The sequence below is a fragment of the Wasmannia auropunctata genome, unplaced genomic scaffold (assembly GCF_000956235.1).
Source record: "Wasmannia auropunctata unplaced genomic scaffold, wasmannia.A_1.0 LD336037.1, whole genome shotgun sequence".
NCBI lineage: Eukaryota > Metazoa > Arthropoda > Insecta > Hymenoptera > Formicidae > Wasmannia > Wasmannia auropunctata.
In genome coordinates, this window is record NW_012026853.1 from 653,981 (window position 1) to 681,598 (window position 27,618).

A 27,618-nucleotide genomic window follows, 5' to 3' on the forward strand; every position below is an offset into this window, starting at 1 on the left:
CGTGTGCTCTTCCGATCTATAAAAATTCGATTCGATTCGATTCGACCATGCAAATGCTTGATTCGCACACCTCTACTTGATTAGTATGTATGTCTTCTTGTACAGATCTGTAATTAAATGCATCATTAAAAAAAATAGTTTTAAAATGGCAAAAGCGTTTAAAAATAACTAATCGAGTTATGAAAAATTCGCGCTTTCAGGATCGTCGCGAAGATCTGATGAATCTAAATTTGAGGTGACGAATAAAAAGAAACGGAAAAGCCAAGGCTTTACTGTTTAGCAAATAATAGACGTTTTTTTATTTTTACCAATACCCATGTACACGGGTACTGACTTTAAACTTTCTTTCTGATATGTTTTCCTTTTTTATTTCATCTATTTTTAAGTAATGTTAACAATTTATTTAACAGGTAGCGTGTATAAAGCCGTTTTATTCGGCCTCGCGGCCTTGCAAACGATAAAGGTGCCTTTTCATGCTGACGCTCGACGCTCATTTTTGGCATCAAAATTACGTGATCATAGTTGGCTTGCACGAAAAGCGGCAATATCAAGTTTAACGTCAATCGTATAATTCGTATATCTAAAATGTTCAGAACAAAACAACAACAGCCTTTGACGCTGAAGCTGAGAAAATCCAGCTTCTTTTTTTGACGCTAGCGTCAAAGTCGAAGTCACACGTGATTGCCAAAAATTCAACATGTTGATTTCTTTACTGCTTACGTCTTACTGAGTTTTGATTAAGCTTTTCTGTGTGCCGTAGCTTTAACGCTAAAACGAGCGTCTCATGAATTTGCACCTTTAAGGTGCCTTTTCATGCTGACGTTCGACGCTCATTTTTAACGTCAAAATTACGTGATCATAGTTGGCTTGCACAAAAAGTGGCAACATCAAGTTTAATGTCAATCGTATCATTCGTTTCTAAAATGTTCAAAACAAAACAACAACAGCCTTTGACGCTAAAGCTGAGAAAATCCAGCTTCTTTTTTGACGCTAGCGTCGAAGTAACGTGACTACCAAAAATTCAGCAGGTTGATTTCTTTACTGCTTACATCTTGCTTAAGTTTTTCTGTATGCCATGGTCCTAACGCTAAAACGAGCGTCTCATGAATTTGCACCTTTAGCCTCGTAAAATAGGGTCAGAATTCTATCAAGTGGCGTCATCTGCTTAGAAATAAATGACGTTAGATGATATACGTTTTGTTGGAAGAGATCGAGGACGAATGCGGGAAGGTTCGCGCAATAGGGAAAAGCGGACTGTATATCGACGCGCGAGCGGCCTGCCTGCTCGCGATACGGCGCGGAGTGACACGTGAGGAAAAACAGAGACACGTGGGAGTCATTGATTCGTATACTGGATCCGCATAGATTTTCCTTGAATGGCCGTCCCGCGATTGACGTGTTCAACAGTGGACACGTCGCTTCCCGTGAAACGCACATCAGCGATGGATTCTGAAAGGCCGCATGTAATTCTCGGAACATTGCACAAAGCCAGGCGTGAAAGCGTTTGTCGCGCGAATAATAGCTTCAATTTCACATCGATTTGCACCGTCGCGAAATCCGTTAATTCGTACGCGAGTATATCCGGTAACCTAGTATCGAGACGTGATTCTGATACTCGAGATTGTGATAGCGACACCGCAAAAAAAAAAAAAAAAAAGAAATATCGACCTTCGGTATAGAAAAGCAGGGACGATGTTTTTACAGATATAGTTCTAGTATCAGAATTACTTCTAACAATCAATTTTCGATAGCAAATCTCGCTTTAAAAAAGGAGTAGAATAATCCCACATAAGCTGTATAATTGGACCTGCACAAGAATACTGCAAAATATAACCGATACTAAATTTTCATACAACCGTCTGTTGGATAATTGCATTTGGCACTTAAGATCAAGGATAACGAAACTAATGCAATATTAAATGCTGCAGGACAAGCGTCGAAGATACTCTCGCGGAGACAGCTGGGTGCACACGCGATCCTCTCCGGCGAGTAGATATCGACCGCGTTTTACGCATAGTATACGGGGGAGAGTCAACTATGGGGTGGCGTCGTCACCGCCGGGCGGAAGCAAATGCGGCGCGATCGAGGCACGATCGAGGGAACAGGTGTGAGGGAAAAGGAAGGGTGTGCGAGAGAGGGGAGGAGAAAAAGCCGGGAGTTTTTCTCCTTCCCCCGCGCGCCGTATATGCGAGAGAGAGCGTCAGGGCTACGGATTATCACGCGACAGTGAACGGCCGCACAAAGCCGATAGAAACGCGCGACAAACAAATCCGCCGTCGTCGTGCATTGAACGACACACGTTCGCCGGCTCCGCGCTCCGCGTGCCGCGTGCTAACTTTAGCCGGGGCGAACTTACGTCGGGACGCGCGATTCGTGTGTGAGCGAGTAAGTATAAGCGAATATAAGTTCCGGAGCAGATCACGGGTCCGTGGGGGTTTCAGGAGAAATCGCGCAACACGGACGATTTAGAGGGAGCCTGATTTCTGTGCAAACAGAACGTCAAATATCACGCTTCATTGGAAACGTGTATAGCGAAGATCTTTGAAGATCTTTCCATGCGAAAATATATACGTCGTATAAAGATGCATTGCGACAAAACGTTAAAAGGAATCTTCAATAAATGCAGTGAACTCTATGTCGCATCAATCTTGCACGGAATGCGATCAATTAAACATACACGCGTCAGTCAATTCAAAAAAGAAAAAAAATATAAGAATATTGACGTCGACAGGAGATAAGTGAAAGATGAGAAAACGTGCAAAATAATCAGCCTACAAAGCGTTTCGCATGTTAATAGCGATAAATAAATAATATCATAAGATAATTTCCTTTCTTTCTCCACTCACTCCATTTGTCACCTGCGCGACAACTTAATATCAAGACTAATTACGCAGCTGATAGCGGACGGACGATAAATTCCGTCGTATACGTGAAATAGATGAGCGCGCGATACGAAATTTCCACGCCTAAGGTCATCCGTGAAACTAATCTGCAACTGTGTGTTTGCGATGAGAAACGAAACCTCATTACGTGCACGAACGAGCATAGCGTTAATACACGTGTATGTCGAGTGCTTATTTGTGTGTCATACGGCGACACTCGAGTGCAGAGAGAAGATAAAACAATATTGTTTGAGCACACTCGACTCGACCACTCATACCGCGGCGGAAAAAACTCTCGATTGCCTCGCGTTCGGATGTCCTTAATATTTTCGCTAAATTCGCCTCGCAAATACGCGTGAATATGTCATTTCAAAGATTCGGATATAAATACTGCCAAAAAAAAAAAAAAATACTAATTCGTAAAAAATGCAACTCCGTGTCATGCATGTCGTCGCCGCAAAGAAAATTGAAAAGATCTTTTATTATTGTTATTGCAGTAATAGAACACGTGACGTGTTATTTTCCTGAGAAGTCAGTATTGTGCACGTACGAAAATTCGGGTATATTTAGACTGTTTTGCGCATAGTGTCATGTAAACTAGGTAAACAAAGTCCCAAACTTGGCATTAAAGAAAAATAAAATTGAATTTCGCATCGAGTTTGGCATAATGTGTTCGCAAAATATGTTTCTCGTGTACACAACTGCCGTCTTAGGAAAACTTGAAAGATAACAGGGTAGAAATCCACATTTCACAAATCTGTTAAGCGAAGCTGCGGCTTTATCGAAAACCTAAACGACGGAAAGAGTTAAAGTGCCGAGGAAATTGTAAGGTCATTTTTTTTAAATTACTGCAAGAAAATTACAAGACCGCTCGTTAAACGCTCGAATCTTTTTCGCAGCGTTTAAGTTTGCATTTCCGCGGCAATGAGATTCTCGACTGCCCCGCGAGTCTTGTTTTTCCTGTTAAGAAACAGAAAGAGTGGAAGTTTTCTAGTATCGATTGGTTAGCGATGGCGACTAGTTGGCGATAGCGCTCGACGAGACCAAAGTAAACTATACACTGGCGTTTGCGAGTTTCCGCTGGAAGTTTTCGCCGAAGGCTTCGTTAACCGCGTATAGCCTTAGCCTTGTATGTTATCTCCTTCGCACCTATTTGCATCGGTTCTAGGTTTTCTTTTTAACACATTTTGCCCTGGTCCGCAAGTGTGGAAAGTAAATAATGGGAGTATGCCGAATGAGACTTGGTAAGACTTGGCTCCAAGACTTGATTATGAATGCGTATCTTATGCATATTTTTCTCTACGAATTGTATGAGCTTAAATGCTAAATTCTAAGCTTTCTGATAATTTAAAAAAAATAATAATTTCTTATATATTTTCAAAGTTCTTTATGTCTTGAAATTTAAATTAAATTAAACATCGTTTTGACATGCGTTTTAATTAAAATTCACTGTTTTAATTACCATTACGCATCGAAGTGCAATCATCATGACAAGGCAACTGCACTCCTTAATCAGCTCGTTTTAATTAATGTAATGCGTTGAAACTTTTCTGTGACATGTTTTTCAAGATGTTTTTAACATTCTGATTGTTTTTAAAATAAATGTTAATCAATTATACCATCATAATTGAATCATAAGGTTCGCAGAAATTTGTTTCGAATTGTTCGTTGTGGTCTTTAAACATGTGTCATGCAACGCGAGAAATCGCAATCGCAAATGGATGGATGACGTAATAAAGAAAGTATCAACGTTGAAGAATAGTAATGGATAGTAAACGTTCGGCCGTAGGGACACGAAGGTCGATCGAGAATAAATTAATTAAATGGATAATCGCATGAAGTGATATCGAAGCGGGTACAATGCGCCCAAGCGCGCTTAAATTATCACGGCACGCCGCGACTTTAAAGTGCGACCTTAAAACGAATTAACCTCACTCAGCCGCGTCAACTCCTAATGCAATTTCACCACACATGTACAATTTATTAAGCGATTTATTAAACGCCGAGCGATTTTTGCAGCCGCCTGCCCGTCGCGGCTATTTACGAAGCTCGAGTAAGACGTGACGTGAATCATTATGCAATCTACGACTTATTCTTATGCCTAATTATGTAATTCCATCTTTTATCATTTTTAGTATTCTTGTCGATAATACAATAACGGAAATTGAATTGATTACGAGTGACAGCATAGAAAAGTGTCTGATAATCGAGAGTCTTTAAAGAAGAAAATTTTTAGAGTTACATCACGAGTTAAACACATAGGTGTAAAATTACATTCGAAATATGAGATTAGAGAAGATATTTTTTAAACGTTAAAATAAGGAATGAAAAATTATTCCTCCCATCGTAAATTATGCAATTCCATCTTCTTTTATCCTTGCAATAATAGTGCGAATTAAAATGACTACGAGCTAATAATCGAGAACTGAAGAAGTAATTTTCTTCAAAGCAGAAAATTTAGAGTTACGAATTAAGATTTAATGATAAGCAATGAAATTACATTTAAAATGGTATTTTCGACATAATGATGAGATTGGAGAAGATAAAACAATTTTTCAAACGCTAAAAATAAGAAACAAGAAACAATTCTCTTTTATATACGTATATACATATATTATATATATATATATATATATATATATATATATCGAATATTTAAGTGATGAAAAAGAAATAAAAGTTGAGGAAGAATTAGAGAATACGCCCGCAAAGATTGAACTTCAGCGCCATTCTGTACTTATATCCTCATAATGCACCTCGGCCTTCGTACGCGATCGCGTGATCGCGAGGCGAAGGAAGGCGCCACGATGAAAACGTCTCTTCGCAGTCAGCGCATTAATAATGAATCGGCCAACGACGTTTGCTCTGACGTGGTTGCTTACGCTAAGAGTCGTCCACGTCAGGTGTCCCTCACGCGCGGATTCGCGGAGAGCGCGAGAGCACGTCGGAACACACACAGAGCCCGAGGACGTTAAGGAATGCAATTAAACACCGTGCAAAGGCACGTGTCGGACGCTTTTGCCGCGAGGCGGATTAAATCCAAATGGAATACAGCTCTCGGAGCTTTCAGTCCGGTTACAAAGCGCCACTACTTTCTTACGCTACTTAGTGTAGCACTGATATAGAATAATTGCTTACTACAAAGGATTATAACTGATAAAATTATTAATCGCTCTATTTCCATAATCTATAATCTGTATCACCTGATCGCAAATCGTCACGTCTTTCTAAATCTGACTATTCACATTATATCAATGAGTCGCTTAACTCTCTTCGGATTCCCCTTTTAATTGCTAAAGCCTCGATGCGATATGATAAATTTCAAAGGTACCAAAAACTAACAAAATTCTCATACACATAGAAGATACAAACGAGCTTTTCTTCAATTATGAATATTGCTGAATCAGTAATTAATCCTTGACCTAAAAAGATAAGGAAACGCACGCTGCGAACGAACTTTAGCCTCGTGGATGCCGAGCGGACGTATCTCGTGGAATCTGAATCGAACGTATGTGAATGAAGTATTCGCGAACGAAGCAAAAATAAATAAAAGAATTATCAGTGTGTGAAGACAAATTCGTGCTTCACAAATATGACAGAACGACTATAAGTAATTTTCACTGTACAACTAATTGTAAGTAGATTTATTAAAAGTTCATTCAATTTGTGACAACAAACGATATCGTTATCATAAATGATATTTTATCCGGTGAGCACCGGAACAATTTACTCGAGCTTACGTTATCCAAAAGAGCACTTGTTTCATATAACGTCAATTACATTTTTTTTAACAAATAAAGCAATTACATTTTTTAACAATAAATCTAATGATCACGCAATACCTGTATTTTTATTAAATGTGCGTCCTTTATCTCTGATATATTGAAACTTGTATTATGAGTTGCGTACTAAGAAGAGAGAAAATCGATACCGAGTGATTGGGATTCGAAAATACGATTTTAAGATAGACGCGAGTATACGCGGGAATTAGTGTGAATGGAAATTTTTGCCCAGCGGGTTTACCCTTGGTATTTATTGCACTTGGTGCGGACGATTGCATTATAGTAGTGGTCGAGTTCTCGGTCTCGGGGAGCTTCTTCTCGCGTCCAAGCTGATGTAATGCAAATTTATGTGGGCGACGACATTTTATCGTCGTAGCGTGCGGTCTACCGCGCGATTATATTCGTCGAGGAATTCTCCTCCAGCCGCATCTTGATAAAAGCGAGTTAGCGAGATCGCTCTGTGTAACTACCTACAATTTGTTTACCTTTGAACGCGCGGGTGCAAACAAGAGTAAACCGGTCGCGATACACGTATGTACGCGTACAACACGATAACGTTCACCGAATATCGCGCGCGCATATACTGACGTCCGTTTGCGTTTTTCCTGCGAAAAATACGAATCATATAATCCGATACGAATTGACGTCATCGATATGAATCTCCTAAGATGCTGATCGCGGACGTCAATTGCGTGCGCGTAGTATTTATGTAGATAATTTCCTGGACCGATTAGTTCGACTCGAGAGACGGTTCTTTCTCACGGAAAATCGTACGGAAGACTGATTTATACTGAACTGATAAACCGCGTCACTTTAACATGCAAATAAGAATACACTAAACAACGGGAATCTTGAAATAATGCGCTCTATCAGTTTAATCAGTTCTGAAGTGATTCATACTGCTGATAACCGGGCTTCTGAAAATAAAATTTTCCACGATTATCCGTAACTGGAGAAAAGAGCACAAAGGAACAAACGATTCAAAAACGTAAAACCAATTACAGTTTTAAAAAAGTACTTGATAACGACATATTATTATAATTGTTGATTAAGCTTGCGTTAAATGAATTCGCATGAAAATCTGCGCGCCGCAATTACCTTGTAATGGAAGCTTGTTAATACGCAGAAGTGTATTCCTGATATAAATGATTTGATAATAGTGCGCACTATCGTATTTTTAATTCTCTTTCTTCCTTGAAGGAAATTTCTTTCCGCCTTGTTCGCTCGTTACTTAATATTTCTGCGAAAATTGCCGGGAAAGGATATTAAAAATTCGCATGAACAAATAGATTTTTGTTTCTCATAAACAAACATATATAAAATATATATTAATGAAATTTATCGATAATAAATATTTGTAATTTCGTATTATTAGAATATTATGTAATGATACAAAATTCTCTCTGAGCGCATACGGCAATAATGGGAAATAACAGAGACAACGCGTACATATTAAATAAAGCATTTATTGCAATTTAGACGGCCTCATCTGCGTTACGCAACGATATCCGTTTATCATAATGCGTGCAAAGTCTGCCTGCGTTTATATACTTATCCAATGGAAATCATAACAAAAGTCTCCGTAAAAGCACTATCTGAAAGGCAGATGTCAAAAACCCCTTTTGTATGTACGTCAATGTAAAAAAAAAAAAAACGTATCACCGATTAATTATACTTTTAATTTCTAATTTTATCTTTAAAAGTGTATAAAAATAAGCAATATAAAGTCTCTTTAATTTCTCAATTTCAAACATCATACGCGAAATCATCGTCATCTTTTTTTCGCCTGCGAAGTTCTTCCTTCCCAATTTTATCTTTCACTTTTACGTGGGATCTTTAATTAACGTTTCCATTCCTTCATTAAAATTTAAATTAACGCAAGAGTTAAACCTTCTCGTGATATATACAATGTAATAATAATCGATTGTAACAAGACCTTTTACTTGATGAAAGTAAGCTTCGCGCTCCAATTTTTCAAATACTGCGTTTTTATTAAGCTGATGCTTCCAAATCTTCGCAATCAAGGGAGACCGAATCGGGATTTTTATCCTAAATGAAATTACGTTTTTTGTTCTTCTTGATGCAATTAGCGTCGGCCATCAGGCTACATGCAGCCTGCCAAACGCAACGCTCGGCCACGCGCAATTGAGTTACGCTATCCATCAAACTCGCAACACAGCGGCACGGTTCCGGTATTAGCGGATCGATCTGAACCTTAAAGTGTTACGCACCTATCGCGCTCGGTCTCTCGTCCAGCTAATAATTTTTGAGATTAAACCTAAGGTAGTTTAACTAACTAACTCGGCATATCTGTGATACAAAATGTATCGATGTAATTAATTTCGCGCTGCATATAAGATGCTATTCTATTATTCAATATCCTATACGTAACAAATGTGCTAGCACTCCGTATCGATTATTCGATCGAAGACTAAAAGCCAGTTAATAACGACTCATGAGACTTCATAGCGTTCTCAGAATTGAGTAATACGATAGTAATATACGATAATATGATGACAATTTTTATAATGGCCAATATTAGGGAAGATTTGATCATCTACCGAGGAAGGAGTATTTTATTATATGTCTTTATTATAGGACATTTTGACGCATTTACAAACATATAATTAATCATGTTACTATGCATAAAAACGAGTTTGCTTCAAGTTTGTAAATAATCGTCATGATCATCAATTATCGAGCACTATATCTTTGCAGGACTCGCGTTGCCGCGAAAATAAAATACAGCGATTATAGTCGTAATTATAGTCGCACACAGCCTATTCTGTATGATTAATATATCTCGGAACGTGTCGTCAATAGAACTACCGGACTTTTTCCTGGACTTCAGTATTCTGAAAACTTATACCAATACTACGAGAAAAAAATCGAAACATTGACGAGTTCTGGATTACAAGCTGTCTATACGAGCCCCTGCGACGAGTCCGTCGTATCAAACTGATCGTTCAATCTCAAGTGTACACCAATAAAATTTTTTAACTGACCGTCTCACGGATGCCTAAAACGGCGTTTACAATGAGACTTAAGATTTAAGAAAAACTGACCAATCATCTCACGTGAGAAGAATTAATCGATTGTGATTGGTCAATTTTTTTAAATCTTAAATCTTAAGTCTCATTGTAGACGCCTCTTGTAGAGGCTAACAATTTACAATCACGAGGATCTTCCTGATCGTATTTCGGTCGAGAAAAATCCACAGGTGCGGAAAGGAAGGTGCCGGAAAAGGGAATACCCACGTGTTATTTAAAATTGTATCACACACGTCGAAGATTCGGAACCGCTTCGGGGGAGCGTCAAAATAGCGGCGGGACACGCGGCCAGATAACGTCCAACTATAAGATTCCAACGCGGGCGGACTTGTTGCTCGCTGTATTTTATTTTCGTAAACGAAAGACGATACTTCGTCGCGCACACTCGCGCCTATTTTGTAGCTCCGCCGTAATCCCTCGCGTAATGTTTACCGCGTATTATGTATACACGCGAATAGCCCCGAAATCCCCGGCCGGGCCGGGCACGTCGCACGTGCGCGCGATTAGATGCACTTCCCCAAGACGGATGGATTCAATCGACACGCCGCACACGCGAACTGCGTTAGAACTAATAAACATTCTCGCGTAACGCGGAGTAACTCTGTCACTCCTTTTCTCCTCTTATTCTTTTCCGATCTTGCAATTCTCGCTCGGCGGAGATGAGACAATCGGGATTAAAGTCTAGAGAGCAATAACGTTCAATTTTTATTTTGTTTTACTTCCATATATACGAGATCTCTTGATTCAAGATGAAATGAGCTCTCTCGAGACTCGCCTTTTCTTTCATGGAAATCTCGGAAGTGCAGATAAGCGTATCGCATAAGACAGTAATTGCGCCGATAATTCATCTCATCAGATTCTCGAGGTAGAATCTCGGTCTCCTCGGGATCGAGCGAAGGAAGGAAGGGGGCGAACGTCCGGTATTTCGACGAGCGCTAACCAGCGCGTTATGCGAAAATAAACCGTTCGAAACACGTGCGCGCTTCTCCAACTTCCTCATCGCCCGCGCGATCACCGAGGGATTAATTTTGCAGCCGTTAAATCAACAGAAGTTACAAAGCGAGGGTTGCAACGGTTACGTGTCGACATTTCGCTCAATCAACGGTGTTGCTTCAATCCTAATTTAACTCGACCGCAGAATCTATCGGTATTCGATCAAAAATATACTCTCTACAGCACTTCTTGTTCTTGGCGGAGCTAAGAATAATCGGAGGCACACATAGCCGTGTGTAGATTTATAATTTGTAACGTGCAAAACAAAATGAAAAATTGTATTTTGTATTGAACCGACGGGATTATAAAGCGATTTCTATAAAATTTGTAGCCTCCGTTCTATTCTTATTTTCTATTTTTATTTAAAGCTATTTATACGACACAATGTTAATCTCTTAGGAAAAGAAAAGAAAAAAAGAAAAAAAAATTTATCTGAACGTAACGCACTCTCTCGTAATCTCATGATGAATGCATATATGTATTTCGCGAAATTTTTATCGCACATTGAATTTTTGCGGATATTATTATTGACATGATCCACGCGCTATCATTCTAAATTGAGTTTTTATAACTTTTAGGTCAAGTAAAAATTATATGTGTATATAGTGATAAGTTTATTAAAATAATAAGTCTTTTATCAACAATATACTTGTCACGGCCGTTGATTGACGTGTTAATTAGTCGCGTTATCGGGGAGGGATTAAGTTACGACTTACGCTATCGCGAAAGAATTATTATTTCTCAAGCGCGATTGAATCTTCGACGTCAGCATAATTGGTAGCGCTTCCCAAAATACATATATGTGCGAGATTCGATCAGGCGGTTTGTCTGCGACGGAAATTGGAATGTCGATGATTTAAACGTCCCCCGATTACATTATTGTAAACCATCGACAGATACACACGTCATAAGCAGACTCGTTCGAAATGAAGTGACACACGTGGAAAATTGGGACCCCACACATATAAGTAACTGTATACGCGCGCGTTCGGATAATTTAATCTCTCTCATATTGAAATATAGAGATAGGCAAAATCCCCTGATAAACACGTGGCTATATACGAGAGGTATTTCGATAAACTACTATCATCCGAGATACCGATCGGAGATGATCCTGAGTAATTTCTCGCCAATTATAATAATTTCTCATTTCGAGTCTCTATAGATTTATGCGGACAAAAGGATACTCTTTAAGGACTTCCATTTACAATGGAAGTAATATAATGTAGTAAATCGTAAACTGTAAGAAATTGACCAGTCATATAGTCGATTCTCCTCGTATTCGGTTATGACTGATTAATTCTTACGACATATGTTTTACTATACACCATATTACTCCCATTGTAGACTTTTTACACGCCCGCGGCCTATGTAGCGTTTCGGGTGTGTAACCGACGAGCGGAAAACGAGGACGATCCTGCGGTCGGAATCAGAGAGACGACACATGCGCGTAATCATCATTGAGAGAAAATCACGGCTCTCCGAACACGTGTACGGAGGAGGCGACGGTAGCTGGCGGTGGTAGCCCCCGTGCGATGGTGGGGACGAGCCAACACGCGTGATACACGTACACACATGCACACGTATACACGCATGTATGCACACATGGCGACGTATCGAGCTGATAAGGGCACTTTTACCCGCGCACCGCGACGGGCGAATAGACGCGCGTTATTTCCGCGAGCGCCACGATATCGCTTCCGTGCTCGAGCGCGTGTTACGCGTATAATAACGCGCAAATAACTACATGGCACCCCGCGGCCGCCACACCGCGCCTTTCCTCTCCAGATTCCTCGAGGTAATCTCCGTAAGGTCAATTTCTTCTCCTTCTCGATCAAATGCGAATGCGATCGAAGAATCGCGTTGCTAACTGACAATAAAAAGCTTCGCGTTTGTACAAGTTTTAAAGTGCACCCAGTGGCGATAGGTTAATTTGAAATTTAATCGCGGAGTAGATTAAGTTGTAAAAGTACGGTCGATTCGGCGTAGATAAGGAAGGTAAACTTGAAAGGAACAAACTGGAATGGCGATAACTCGAAAACACCTTGTAAAGTTCACGTACGACTACATTGCATATTAAAGAGATCTGATCCCCTTCCACATGACGGAGCGAACAATAAAAATACACGGCTTCCTTTCACCGTTTGATTTTATTTTATTAATCGACCTAATTCCTAATTTAAGCGCGAATAGTTTTCATAAATATTTTACTGTGTATATTTAATTTGTGACATAACATTGAGAGAAATGTATGCGCTTTTTGAACGAATATAAATCGCCCAATCGACAGATACACCAACACGAGCGAATCTATATCAAAGGCTCCGAAAATCCAGATGTACGAAGAAAGAAAGACTAATTACTCACCGTTGAGACCATACTTCTCCTGGTTCCTCTTGACTTGATCAGGACTCAGTCCCTGGTCAGGATCGACGTTAAAGTAATTTATCACTTCGTCTACAGTTTTAACATGGCCGTCCTCCATGGTTACTGCTTCGTGGATGCTTCACCAGTGTTATCCTCTCAGTGATCGCGTACGTTCATTCACACTAACAATTTCTGAAAATAAACATAATTATTTGTTAGACAAAACGTTTGCTACGCCGCATTGAAAATAGCACAGGGAATAACAGAGCAGCTGGAATACCGCCGTTTAAAGAATTACTTCAATGTAAATAAATTTCGAGCGAGTAAAAAAGTAGCACAAATTATACAATCAGCGAGCTTTTTTATGAGTAGAAGCTCATTCACTTTGTGAGTGAAGTGACTGAAAAACTGATTAAACTAATGACTGCTGTTAAAGGAACTATTCTAACACAATAAGTCTATGCCGTGTTCAAGGTTGTCGAATGTGTAAAGCATACATTATTTTCATCTGTTTTCAAAATGCCAAGTCATGAGACAAAAAATAATCTTAAAAAATATCCATGTTAAATTTTTCTTATCTATTGGCAATTACTTCTAAAACAATTTATTATGTAGCATTTCTGATGATGAAATACGATGATTTCAAACAGATAAAAATAACGAATTGAGTTGCATATCTAAGCAAGGTCTAAGTTAATTCTAAATTTTAAAGTTATATTCTTTAATTATCCGGCTATCTCGTAAATGTTATGTTTTACAAATAAACAAAAATTTCTAAGCTTCTTTCAATATTTTTTATCCTAGTAAGAATATAAAAGTCTGAATATAAAGGTTCAAGAAATAAGTTATGTTTAACACGAATCAAGGGGAAATTGTACTTCTCTGAACTTATATAAATTTTCGATCTTCAAGAAGTAGAAAATTACTTCTTAACGATAACCCTTTATCGCGATATTTCTTTCGAGAATATATTCCGTCACGCATTATATTCAACTGAAAGGAGCTTCCGAGGGAAGAAGGGGCTTTGACGCCAATCCACGCGACGTGTCCTGACAAAAAAACTACCAAAGATGCGATTGGAGAAACTGCCGGGAATTCGGCCACGTAAATTCATCCACGCGTACCACGTAAGTGCTGCGGAAACGGACGCGATGGGAGAAGCGAGAGATAGAGAAAGAGAGAGAGATACAGAGAGAAAAAGAAGTAAAATAAACTCCAACTACCGAAGGTGTCGTCGAGACGCAGGGGATTGTCCCACGGTGCTCCACCTCCGTGCGAAATTACGAAACGCGACGGTAGGTCCGCGTGACGGGCCGACGGCGACGACGGCGACGGCGACGGGAACGAGGACGACGGAAGAAGCGCGGCGCGCACACCACCGCGGTTTCGACTCACTTCTGCTCGGAGCGCGACGTGTCCGCGCGACATGCACTCGCGGGCGCGCTACGGTATCCTCGCCGAGGTTCGTGACTCTCGTTGACGTGCGACGGACACGACTTGCCCGTTGATGACGACGTGTCAACGGCGAGTGAGGGAGACGGGAAAAGAGAAACTATAGGCGGGGAGGGGACAGCAAAAGAAAGAGAGAGCGAGAGAGAGAGAGAGAGAGAGGAGACGAAAGGAGAGGAAGAGAGGGAATGAAGGAAAGAGGAGAGAGAGAGAGAGAGAGAAAATTATGTTACGGCCGCCGAATATTTAGGTTAGCCGCGCAGCGACGGCGACGGCGGCGGCGGTGGCGGCGGCGCGCGTGCTTATCCACGACGGACTTGCTCCGAACTTCACGTTTCACTCTCGCGAATAACGCGCAGCCCGTCTCTCTCTCTCTCTCGCTCGCGCGCGCGCACGCGAAGGGAGGAAAAGGAGGAAAAACGTGCCGACGAACGACGGGGTACTACGGGTGGTGCTGTTGCTGCTGCTGCTGCTGCTACTACTACCGCTGGCTACTGCTGCTGCTGTTGCCGCCGTTGTTGCTGCGAATCGCTGCACGCGCGAGGAGAGCTATCACGAGGCGCGGATGCACGGGACGCACGTCATTTTCCCCGGAACACGATGTGTGTGACCAGCGCGACTGCAACTTGTGCCAACCTGACCTCCGCTTCCGCGAGACTGACACGGCGAATCGGGCGAATCATCGCGCGAGCGTCAGCGCCACCTGGCGGCGGCGCCTGCGCCGGATGACGGGCGCGCCGCCGCGGCGGCCGCCGGATTGCGTTCCCGCCGCGAGTCGCGGCCGCGGTCGATCGTTCGACTAGCAATTAATCGGCGCCCACGGGACGCACCGACGGGCTGTTTCCGGAACGGTCGGGACTACCGCGGATGATCGTGTACCGCTTTCGCGAGGCGCGTTACGTTTCGCCGGCGAGCGGCGTTCCGCGGCGCGGCGGCGACGGCGGCCCGTTTCGCGGCGACACGCGTCGCCGCGCCGCGCGTCTCGCCGACAGCGAGCATGTGGAGCGACGCCATTGGCCGAGCGGCCGCGTGACGCGGTGCGGCTATTTTCAGGCTTCTGCTAGGCTATTTCCTTGGCGCGTATTTTAAGACGCCCGTCCGGTGACGGGACCGTCCGCGACGTGTTTCCCCTTACGTAATCGCGACCGTCGGCCGGCGACGGGCGGGCCGTCGACTGTTGACCGACGGACCGTATACTTGCCGCGCTGAATCCTCAACCCGCTCGCCGTTAATTGCCGCTTCGCGAAGCGCGCCGCGCGAAATCCTCCGCGAAGGAGAGTGTGACCGAGCGAACGTATATGTATGTACGTCTCGCTCGCGCCGCGGAGATCGTCGCTTCGCGATAACCGAGGTTTTCGAAAACACGCATTTCCGCTAGTTCTTATCTTTTTTTTTTATTTTTTTATTTTTTTATTTCGAATCTATTTCGAATCTCTTACGCATAGGTACACGTACGTAACGTGCGCGACGCGATCCAGCTGGTTTTTGACTTCGGTACCAGAGTGACGGATTTGAATATCTCATTTCGCCGAGAAATGAAATGTTAATTCAATCCCAAGCGAAACGGGCCGCATTATTAATACCGGCGTGACACACGATGAAGTTATTATTTATATCCCCGCGGTATAAACAAGTCTGGGAGGGTAGAGCAACGGGCTCGCTGGAACGACGAATTGCGTCAGAAGTGCGGGGATGATTGAACAGGAAAAGAAACCCAGGGGTGAGTTTTCCCGTTGCCCCAAGATACACATTCCCTTCAATTGAATTTCAAACTTCTCTCGTTTGAATACGCGCGATCGAACGCGATTTCGAAATTCAAGTTCGAGAGGATGATTAATTTCAAGCGGTTCGACCTTGTCGAGGGAAGAGTCGGAGTAGATTAATTGTTTCGAGTCATCTGAAAACTCAAACACACGCGATCTTTGAATCTATCCGACGAGCTTCGCCAGCCAGCTCGGTGAGCTTTTATTCTCAAGGTCATTTTCATATGGCTCTCGACACGTCCCGCGAAATTCCTCTGCCTCGGATTTTCCACGAGACATCTACATGGGCACACGCTGGCGAACGGCTAAACGCATCCGCCTGATGTAACTTTCGCGACTTGGTGACTCTATCCGGGTGCTCTTCATTGCCCCGCTAATCATTGGACGTTATTAACTTTCCCTAATAACTCGCAAATTCGACACGGTCGGAACTCGAGGAGCGCCCGAAGATCTCGCTGGCGTGGCTCCAAGAGATGTCTGAAATGCGTCTAAAAGCCCGTCGGATATTTCGGACATTGTTTAGATGTATTTTATATACCCCTTGGATTTTCATCTTTGGACTCTAGACACACACACATACACACACAAAATCCCAGGGATGTTTGCTCGTTATGCGGAGGGATTTATAACATGGGTCGCATGGTGGTGCCGCGGATCCCAGCGCACTGCGATAAGTCTTTCCGACAACTAAAACTGCGTTTTTTTTTTTAGATACAAAAGTTGGTTTTTTTTTTACAAAAGCTTGAAGCTTGAAAATATCGCAACATTCATAATCTCCCGTAATTTTCTGTTAATTTTCCGTGCAAGTTTGCGCCACCGAGATAACACAATCGACTACGACACGCGCATACGTTAAAACTGTTAACGAGCGAAGATATTCGCAAGTCATGCGAATATTTTTTTATTATTTTCCTCGGAAATGTTTCCGTCAATTAAAATTTTTAAATTAAGGCGACGCGATCAATTGGGGAAAACAATATTTAACTGCACGTATCAAAGCGTGATTCCCACAGCGTATTCCCTTAGATATCGAGCCTTAAGTGTTTGCGAATGTCAGCGGAAGATTACGTGTAATTCCCATAAGGGGTCCCGCTCAGCTATTCGACATATATATATATATATATATATATATATATTGATCATCCGTTTCGCGAATTCGAGATAACACGTTCGGGAGCGAAGAGCGCGCCGAAGTGTGCCGACGAGTGATTAATTAAACACGTCGTATCCAATTCCCACGGTACACCCCCCGTAATCATCGCACGTCAACTTCCTCGTGCGGAAAATGCGGTCAGAGCGAAACAATTCCGTTAAAATGCTGACAAGCGGTTAATTACACACGTCACATATACGGGCGCTCCTATGGGATCCCCTATTCACATTCCACGACTTAACACACAAATCCAAAACGACGTAATCGAAACGACTCAATCCTATAGCAATCACGGGATCCGTGGAAATCTTTCATTAATTTTTTTTTCGACGTTTGCTTTTGCTTCCGACGCGGACAGGATTAATTTTCGGGATGGCGCGCGTTTTAAATTAAAGACACTGAGTCAGAGTATTTTTAATTAAACTCTTCGACATGATTAAGTACAGATTTGAAGCTTCTCTCTCTTTCTCTCAAGCATTCGTTAAATTCCTCTTCGAGGTTTTAAAACCGCTATTATGTTGTGACAGATCAGTGCGTGAACGGCAAGAATCGAAATGGATCTCAGTGGACTCCTTATTTTTTTTTTTTTTTACAAAGCTATACTTTTTGATTTCAAACAATTGCAGTGCGATCAATTTGACGATTTCACTGGATTATTCACAAATCGCTGTTACATCAATTATACCAATTACATCATGTTGTTAGTGTTACGATAAACAGAATGGGAGGAGGGAGCTTTTCCTTCGTTTTACAGGGCGAAAGCCCGAATATCGCGGTTGAGGCTCGAGAAATCGCGGAGAGATGGCAAAACTAACCCTCTCGTCGCTGGTTATCCCGGGTCGCAATCTCTCTCACGCCAGATCGGCCTCGGAAAGCCGAAGGGCAGAATCAACCTACGCCGCGCGATACGGCACGGACTCGGCGACCGGTCGCGCGGTACTGCGGCACCACGGCAACACTCCGCTGCGGACTGCTCTCTGTCCGAGGACACTGTCCGGACGACCAGCTCGCTCGAGCGCCCGGGACGCGACTAGCCGGCCAAATCGCGCGCGCCCGAGCGAACGTTTTTAGCACGTCTTCGACGACGGCTTCCTAATTATTTTGGCAGAGATCAAGCTCGGGGAACTGCCGCTCTCCCGATCTCCGGCATCGCTTCCTCCCCTTTCGCCGCCGCCCCGCGCGTCCTGCCAAGGACTATGTGACGCTCTTGGGGTAGTTTCTCGATTCTCGGTTCGTTTAGGAACGGATTTATACTGCGGGGTGAGAATTTTGAAAAAACGTTACGTTTCTTTTTATCCTTAAAATATCTTAATTATAAGACATACAGTCTGTATATCGTTTTGACTTCGTTAATCACAAATTGAATTTTTTCCCTCAAAAGAGTTTATCTTCTTTTGGATTTCTATTTTATAAATAAAATATTCAAGTTGCTGAATTTTTACTTTCTTTGTCAAGGTTGTATGAGACTGTGTATGATTATTCAACTTTCATCTAATTGTATAAGTCAAAGGGTGCGTCGACTTCAAGCTTTTAATGAAAAGTATCGAGACATATGAACATTCTGAATTAAAATATTATTGAAATAATGAATTATTTAGACCGCGGCGAAAAATGTGGGGATATTCACGAATTCAGCTCTGCAATTTAAATGCATAATATCGCAGCACAGAATTAACTCTACAAAACACGAAATAAATATGTGAGCGGTGTTTGCGCAAAATTAAAATCTTTTTAATAAATTGAAATATTTTTAAGCCTCAAAGAATACTTTCAATATCAGAGGAGTGACGAAAGATAGATATATGTGGTATTGTCTGAAATTCCAAACTATCAAATAAGTTACGCTTGAATCCCTTTACATAACAAGGGCTGGATTCTCTGTCGAGACACAAGTATACATTTGTTCCATTTTAAGCACCGAAAGCGCGAAAAGCGCAGCTGGGAGAAGCAGACCCTGTGGTCACGATTTGAGTGAGTGGACTGGTGGAATCTATTTGAAGACGCGAGAGATGCAACATGTTGGACGGGCCATAAGGATAAGAAACGTACTGCGCTTGTTGGCAAACAAGTAGAGGTCGCCGTTATATGTGACGAATGCCTCACGTATAATAAATACGCGGGAGGAGGTAATCCGTTCTGTTGGATTGTCCAGTCCCGTAAGAAATCGCATTATCTTCTCGTGTTTGTGTAAAAAGTCGCGCACCTGTCCCAGCTACGCTAAATAATTCGGTTCGTAAACGAACGTGTCTCGATTGATTGAGTCCGAATTCTTTTTTTAGAGCAAGATAAATCTCCTTCGGGAGTATTCAAAATTCAGCGATATGAAATAATGACGAAAAATCGGTGCTACATTTTTAAAGAAAATCGATTTTTTTTGTTATCCGTATGGATCGCAGCTGAATTAAAATCGACTGTGAAATTAATTAAAAGCTCCTTTAGTACATCACGTTTCTAAAATTGGTTGAATTATGCTATTCACGGTTCCTTAAGTGAGAAAATTCCGCGACTACTTTATGAAGAAGCTAACTGCAATATATTGACTCGACTTAGTCATCGCTCGACAGATCATTTCCTGTAATATTAATGGCGCAATGTCGATATATCTATTTTATGCTATTGTGACGTGGTACCATATGGCAGTATTGGCAATGCGGGCGCATAAAACGCGTATTCGATAGTCGACTATTACGAACGACCGACGCATTAACGCATTCCCATACGACACCATCCGATATGAAATCATCCATTACGCATTTCTGCTCGCGGACCCATCGCCAAAGATAACAGAATGCCTTTGAAATTTTTATAAATAGCGTCGCGCATAACGAGCGACCAGAAATTACTCGCGGGGCGCGAGTTACTGGAGGAATGCGAGAGAAAAAAAACGGATGATATCTGTCCGTGCGGTGCATTAAAGTTTTAGCATTTAAGCGTAAATCTCACTGGGGTTAAAAACGTTAAAAATGCCCGTTTAGCAATAGAGCGAAAGCTTAATGTGTAACAAGCTGAACGCACGTATTTCCTCTGTAGACACGTGCCATTTCTTATTAATGTGCGAATTTGTATTTTTACTTTTATCTACTGTCCTCCCTCACTGCGCGCATTTCGCCGCGGCCGATGTTTTATATAATGGCGTTTACCGGCGTTTAATTATAGTTTAGGATTGCACAAATTACCGCGACGTCGTCAACGTCGAGATAATTTCCACGGCCCGCGAAAATTGTTTTACGCGAGCGCGCGCGGATGTGGCGCGGCGTGACCTACAAAAACTAAAATGAATTCTTGGCTCTAGTTATTATAGGTCGCGTAATACGCGCTGCTGCTGCTCGTCGACAAAAAGCCGACGTGGGTTTCCACCGCGGTTTCCACGCGTAATCGGGGACATTAGGGTTTTATGGGGTGTTTTTATTGACTTTCTCAATGCACGCGCCGAGTTTGTTTTATGCGTGCGCGAACTTTCCGGCGCGAACGTTACGGCGCGTTAAAATATTTTATTTCCCACGAAACGGCGTGCTTTTAATCCGCGAATTTCGCTCCGCGAGCACTTATTATGCAACCGCGTATCTACATTGCCAACGCATTGAAATAACGCATATGTAATGCAACAGAATCGGAGCTCGTGCCGCTCGTTTCAGCGTAATTTCCATTACGCAATTATTCATTACGAATAACTTTTCTGTTTATCTAACAATAAGATAAGATAAAGCGCCGAGTTTAATAACATTGTATAAATAATCTTTAGATTTTTATATGATGGTGTTTCTCTAAATAATAACACATATTTTCTATAATTCAACTTTGTCAGCTTCGCAATTATTTTCAAATGCGATATAAAAAATATCATCCGCTTATAAAATATTCATTGAAATTCTCTAATGTCTTGTAGCGTAACTATCTCGATAAAATACACAATTTTTATGTAAAAATAAAATCACGAAAAAAACACATTTACGTCAAATATACAAATTGGTAAATCATCTTCTCTAGTTCCAATAATTCACATATTTTTACACGCGCTTATTGAAATATTCTGCTTTGAAAACCTATACTCTAAAATAATTCTTGTTCTTGTTATCCATTTAAAAATATTGTTCAAGCTATTTAATGAGAAATCATGTTTCTATTCTACATTGTAAAAAAAAGTATAAATTACTGCATAAAATTATGACGCGAACAACAAATGTAAAAATCGCACGATTTATAACGGAAACGTACAGATTTTCTCGATAAATCATATGACTTTTATACTTGTAATTCATGAAATTTTAAATATATTTTTCTATAGTATAAAGTGACAAGAGTTATTCTGTTCTCAAGAGTTATTCTCTGTGTTTGCAAACACGCAGTTCCTAAATTTCTAAATCTAAATATTGCGTGATAAAGGAAACGAAGGACGTCCAGAATTAACATGCAAAATTCTATAACAGCCGAGATTCACTTTAGGGCTCTGGAGACACCTCTCGTCTGGCTAGCTATTTAAAAATAATAGAGCCGCCGCCAAGGCGAAAGCAACTTTCTGTTAACCACTACCGCGTTTACGAATTTCCGAGTCTCCGCGCGATTACGTTCCGAATGTGCGACGCGCAAAATTTTGCAATTTTCACCATAGAGCTGCGTTCTCCAACTCGGCCCTTTTCGGCTGGCGAACCCAGGAAGGTTATTCACGATAATCAAAATTCATCACGACAGTAATACGATACTTCACGGCTAATCCTTCTTGGCTTCTGCAATGTGTCACTAACACTTGCGCTCCCTCCTCCCGCGTTTTCTCCACTCCGGAAACGGAGGCTTCGTCACTGCGCGTGGTCACACGAAGAACACTATACAACTGCACACCATGGTCGCGCGGCGAGGGGACTTACCAGTGCCTCTGTCTTCAATCCTTCAACTTTTGCACTTGGAAGCGCTGCGGGGGGGTGTGGACCACCCCCGTTAAACCTTTCACACTGCTCTCTCTCTCTCTTTTTCTTTTACTCTCTCCCTTTCTTTATCTTTCGATCCACTACTCCTCGGTGCGCATCGTCGTTCGTCGACGCGCCGCTCTCGACTGGGCCCTCTACGACGTGCGGGAGAGTCGTTTGCGCGACGGCAAAAGGGAATCGAAACAAACAAACATTCAAAAGGGGGCAACGCCTGCGCTGCTGAACAAAACGAAGCGCCGAGCGACCGCGAAATTCACTTAAATAGTCCGTAGCCGTCGCTACCTGGTGGCGAGACGACGAAAGCCTAAACTCTGGCCGGAAGCCAGTGGCCCCGGCGGCCGTCGAGGATGTCGTCGTCGCCTTTTTGCGTTTAACCTTCGGATTCGAAGAGACAAGGGAGGAAGAGGGATGCGGGGAAAAGAGAAGGTGAGAGACAGTGCCGTCCGCGATCTAAACGCCGCGTAAAGGAACATTATACCGTACTTCGACCGCATCGGGAGCACGGAGTGTGCTGATCTATGCGGGAGAACGGTTCCTCCACCACAAAGGGAACAAGCAAAAGGAAATTGTGACCTCGAAGTAGTTTCTTCCTTTTGCTTCCTTTTTCGCAGCCCTTTGTACGTACCGTACAGGTTGGTTCCTAGAGGGTGGAGCTAATAGAGAAGGAAGGAATATTTTTTCTTTTCTTAAGATAACAGGGTAAAACGTTTTTCTTTTCTCTTAAAGTAACAGGACGTCTATAGAATAAATGGATGAGTATAGATAAACGCATGCGTCTATAGAAAAGCGATCTACAAATTTCAAGAAAAGAAGACTTCTCTGGACTCCAATTATTTACGATATATCATAATGCATGATATATCGTAAATAATTGGAGTCCAGAAAAGTCTTCTTTTCTTAAAATTTGTAGATCACTTTTCTAATTTTTTATCTACACTTAGAAGATGGTAGTATGTAAACGCTCTAAATAAATTCAATCATTTTCTCATGCATTTTCGTTCACGCTTAAGATGATTACTAATGTGTTATTTTTGGTTAGTTATTATTACCTAAAAAAAAACAAATAAAATCAGGAAGTTTTTTCAATAGTCCATGACGGTGTTGGGTATGATAAAATCATTTAAAAAAATATTGTCTCTCGACATGTAAAAGTTCCCACGTTTGTCATTCCATTGCAGAATTCCATGCCAGAATCTTAAAGATAAAATAAAAAATATGCCAAAGTAAAAATTGCCGAAACGCTCGAATGTCTTTTTAGAAAGCCAAATCGCGTTTAGATTCAGCTATAAATACGTAACTTCGCTCCGACCGCACTCTCAAGTATTATTCTTATTAGAATTATACAAGGCTCGCGTTTTCTTCAAGAACGAAAATAGCCGATTGGCGAATATCCAAATGCGATATCAGGCAGATCTTCCGAGGACAATCCACCGCGAGTATTCTGTTGGGAAATTTGTTCTTCGGCCATCCCGTTTTCATCTTTCGCACTAAACGTAATCAAGGTTGCTCGTTGCAAGCGATCGATCTTTTCTCATCACCGTCCTGTATACTTTGTGTACTTTATACTTTCAGATTTTAATCCTTTTTTTCATCTTTATCCTCTCTAATCATTTTTTTTAATCTCTACATTTCTAACATACACGTAACAACACAAGTACGTTTTCCAATAAGTAATTAGCGTATATTCTGTATAGCGTATATTTCTGTTTGAGATCATTTACTGTTACGTTTATGTGTAACATAAAATGTTATATATTTTTTTAAATATCATATCCTATCTTTCATAAAGGTTCATTATACGAATAATACGATGACCGATTTTAAATTGTTTAAATTAATTATATAATTTAAATTACTGAAATTTTAAAAGAATTTAATTTAATTAATATAAATGGGCTGTTAGAATATTGGATAGTAGATTAAAAAGTGCACTTCTATTAGGGAGTTGAAGAAATTAAAGTTGGATTTATAATATGTGATTCGTAATTTTATTTTATTTTTTTCGCGCGCGGGAAAATGCACGCCCATTGCACGAACGAACGAGTTATCGTGCCCTCCGGCAGCGACGGCGTGCCACGCTCCAAATGTAAGCACACCTTGAGAGATGCGAAAGAGAATACGGGAGAAACAAGTCGGGTCAACGTCCCGTTTCTCGAATCCCAAATACATTTAATGTAGGTACGAGTGCCCGTCCGCATTCCCGCCGTGCATGCGTTTCGCGCCCGTGAGATATCCCTCGCGCTGCGTGCGCCTCGTCGAATTTGCCAAGTCCTCCGGTTATCTCGCGCACGCCACGCCGGGTATCGCGTTGCACGGGCCGCTTGCCGCACAAGGCTGCAATGTAACATAATGGGGACAATAGCACCGTATATACGTGATATTAGTAGCTAAGTACTGTATCAATTTTCGCCGTTTAATGACAACGTCACGATCTGTTGTAACTTGCCGCGCAAAATTGCTTTGCTTGAGCTATCTCGGTTTCATTTAAAATTGCGAAAAAATTAATATCGCGAATTATAATGAGATCTCTGATAATAGAGATCATACACCAATTTTTGTTATTTATCCTATTTTCCCTGTTACATTCTACATTCCTGTATTAATCACAATTTTTATAATGTTTAACAGATAATGTTTAATATAATATCTAAAAAAAAGTAGCAAAAATTATTAAGGTCCAAAAATTGATGTATTAAAATAAAGGGGATTATATTGAAAAATAAAAATGGTTATTTCGTTTTATTACTTATATATATAAAAGCCAGAAACTTACTACACATGTAATATATGCTGGCCACGTAAAAGTATGACGATTTTAAAATGTATTCTTCTCTAATAACAACAAAAACGTTATTCTTCTACTGCATTTCATAATCGGTGATTGACTATACAAGAAATATAAGCCTGCCGGCTGCTTCGTGATGAGAAGCATTCGCGATTAATAACAGATTGACATGGGCAAACTCGTCAAAACCTTTCTATTGCGAAACAAGAGGATGAGAATAGATCGCAAGAGGACATCGGGAGATAAGTGCGAAAAAGTGTGTCATAAAGGCGGGCGCTTTCCGAGAAGAACTCTTCGTCGCAATATACTTCAAAGCAGCGGGCAGTTCTGGATGCTGGATAAACATGTCGGTGCCATATACGCTTTATCGCGAAAGTTAGTGCCTCGAATACGTTTGTTTTAAATACATCGATGGACGTGCGGTGTTGGCGATTAACGTTTCGGTAACAGTGTGTTCTGAAAATACTTGCAGAGACAAGTCGTGTTTTCTCAATATTGGAACGTATATAACGTCATGTATTAGTTACAATCTCTTCGTTGCATAGACGACATTATTTTTTCTTTCAATTTACACACGCGCCAATTGTATAAATTTCGCAAAAGCGCTAAATGTAACGAATTCTTGCCTATCAGTTGCCTGCAATTTTTTCGTTAAATCTTTCGGTCAGTGTCTCTCTCTTTACTGATTGATAGCGTCAAGAATATCGATGTCTAATCAAATTAATAGGAATTTTTAATTTATCTAACTAACTTTCAAATATCAAATCTCACATTACTATAATGTCACGTAGACGAGATGGTTTTTTCACATGCTTTTCCAGTCTGCGAAATAAAATTGCCGAGCAAGAAACGCATCTTGATCGATTATAATGCATTCTGAGACGTGATCAAGTCAAGTAAATATACATTTATCGCTCATCGAATAACAGGCGCGTGTGAGCGCCATAAGCTAACGGACGGCGCGGCGGTCCTTGAATCCGCAACACGATCACCGCCCCGGCCTGTCGAAAGACCCGAGCTGTCGGGACCTGTTAGACGGCCGTCCCCATGAAACATCCGCGCTATCAGCATTCTCTCATTATAGCAAACGAAAATAGACGTTGTTACTTCGTCGCTTACTCTGAACCGGCGGTTCAAAGCGCGGCGTATTCTTAGCCAAAACTCAGAGTCTTACGTAAAAGTCTTACGGCCCGCGGTTGTAGCGATATTACGGAGCATCATTAGAGCGCGCCTTAGAAACGTTTCTCCATGCTCGCCGTGTCTTCGGCGGCACATTCGCGCGAGATTCATCAACCCGGAAGAAGCTGGTAGTGCCTTACAAGAGTGCAGCACGAACAGCTATCCCGAATGACTGAACGAGTAAAAATAGAAAAGCTCGAAGCTTATAATTCAGAAGTTTCTAATCGGCTCTTTTTAATCGACTGGAATAAGGCACGCCTTTCTTTTGCTAGAAACTCACTTTTGCTAGAAAAACCCACAAGTTCGCGTTTGCTTGAAAATCTATAATTCATCAAGTTCGAATCCTCCCCCCGCTGTTGTACACACATGTCACATACGTATACATATACGAAAAGAGTGCAGAAGAATAGTGAGCAGCTTTTCTTTTTATAGCACAAATATCGCTGCCTATATATTCTGACGGTCTAGAAAACTATGCCATTTTTATAGCGACAATATGGTCAGAAACCTCGTTCATCATAATAGTTTATCAAGCCGAACATGTGTTTTGGCGAGCTTTATTCACCGCTAACGCGAATTTTAAAGCTAATCTAAATATATATATACATATATGAAAGAGAAGGAGCGAGAGAGAAAGAGAAAAAAAAAGAGTGCCGAAGAGCATTACGAGGCACGCGCCGATGACGGCACAAAGAGTCGTATTTATTTATAACGATTTTTATAAATGAACTGCTAAACAGCCGTGATGAAGCCACCTGTCAGACAAACAGGCGATCGATCAAAACGTATTCTAAAATGTGAGTTCAAATACTGACAGACTAATGAATCGCCTGCCGCTCATCTCTCGATCATATGTTTCCGTCGATTCGATACATGCATGAGTAATTACCGCTCGATTGTTTTATTCATAAAATGTATTTGTGTTCCTTGGAACTGACACTAATTTAGACAAGCATCTAGAATATCGATTAACGTTATCACGTGAAAGTATCACCAAAAATAAAATTATAGAACTAAAAGAAACTTTGCCGCAAAAAGAAGGAAACAAATTCTATACGAAGATTATACAATATAATAAACTAATAAAAGAGTACCTTCTTTTGGAGAATGTATGATTTCCCGAATAAATTGTTTCTTACAACGTCTTTTAATTTTTAACACTTAAGGATGTTTGGTACCTACAATAGTAGCAAAAAGTTAAAGAACTGATTTTGACGAATATGCTCTTCTCATATAGTTTGAGTAATAAGGATTGTGCAGAATGTTATCATTTATTCAGAACTAAAGCGCAGA

At 41.2% G+C, this 27,618-nt stretch overlaps 1 protein-coding gene across 7 annotated transcripts in view; it reads right to left on the reverse strand.

Annotated features, from left to right (window-relative positions):
* Positions 1-22,605, reverse strand: part of LOC105452140 (calcium-transporting ATPase sarcoplasmic/endoplasmic reticulum type) — a 44,785-nt gene extending 22,180 nt beyond the window's left edge. For 4 of the 7 annotated variants that reach the window (XM_011693010.1, XM_011693011.1, XM_011693004.1 and 1 more), the window contains exons 1-2: positions 22,302-22,605; positions 13,075-13,266 (exon numbers count right to left, since the gene is read on the reverse strand). In XM_011693010.1, the coding sequence (XP_011691312.1) occupies positions 13,075-13,192 (118 nt within the window). In that variant the 5' untranslated portion in view covers positions 13,193-13,266; positions 22,302-22,605. Of the gene's footprint in view, positions 1-13,074; positions 13,267-14,297; positions 14,911-14,948; positions 14,973-18,254; positions 18,467-22,301 lie in introns of those variants that run through there. The other 3 variants (XM_011693005.1, XM_011693008.1, XM_011693007.1) reach the window with 3 other exon arrangements.
* Positions 22,606-27,618: the final 5,013 nt, after the last annotated feature.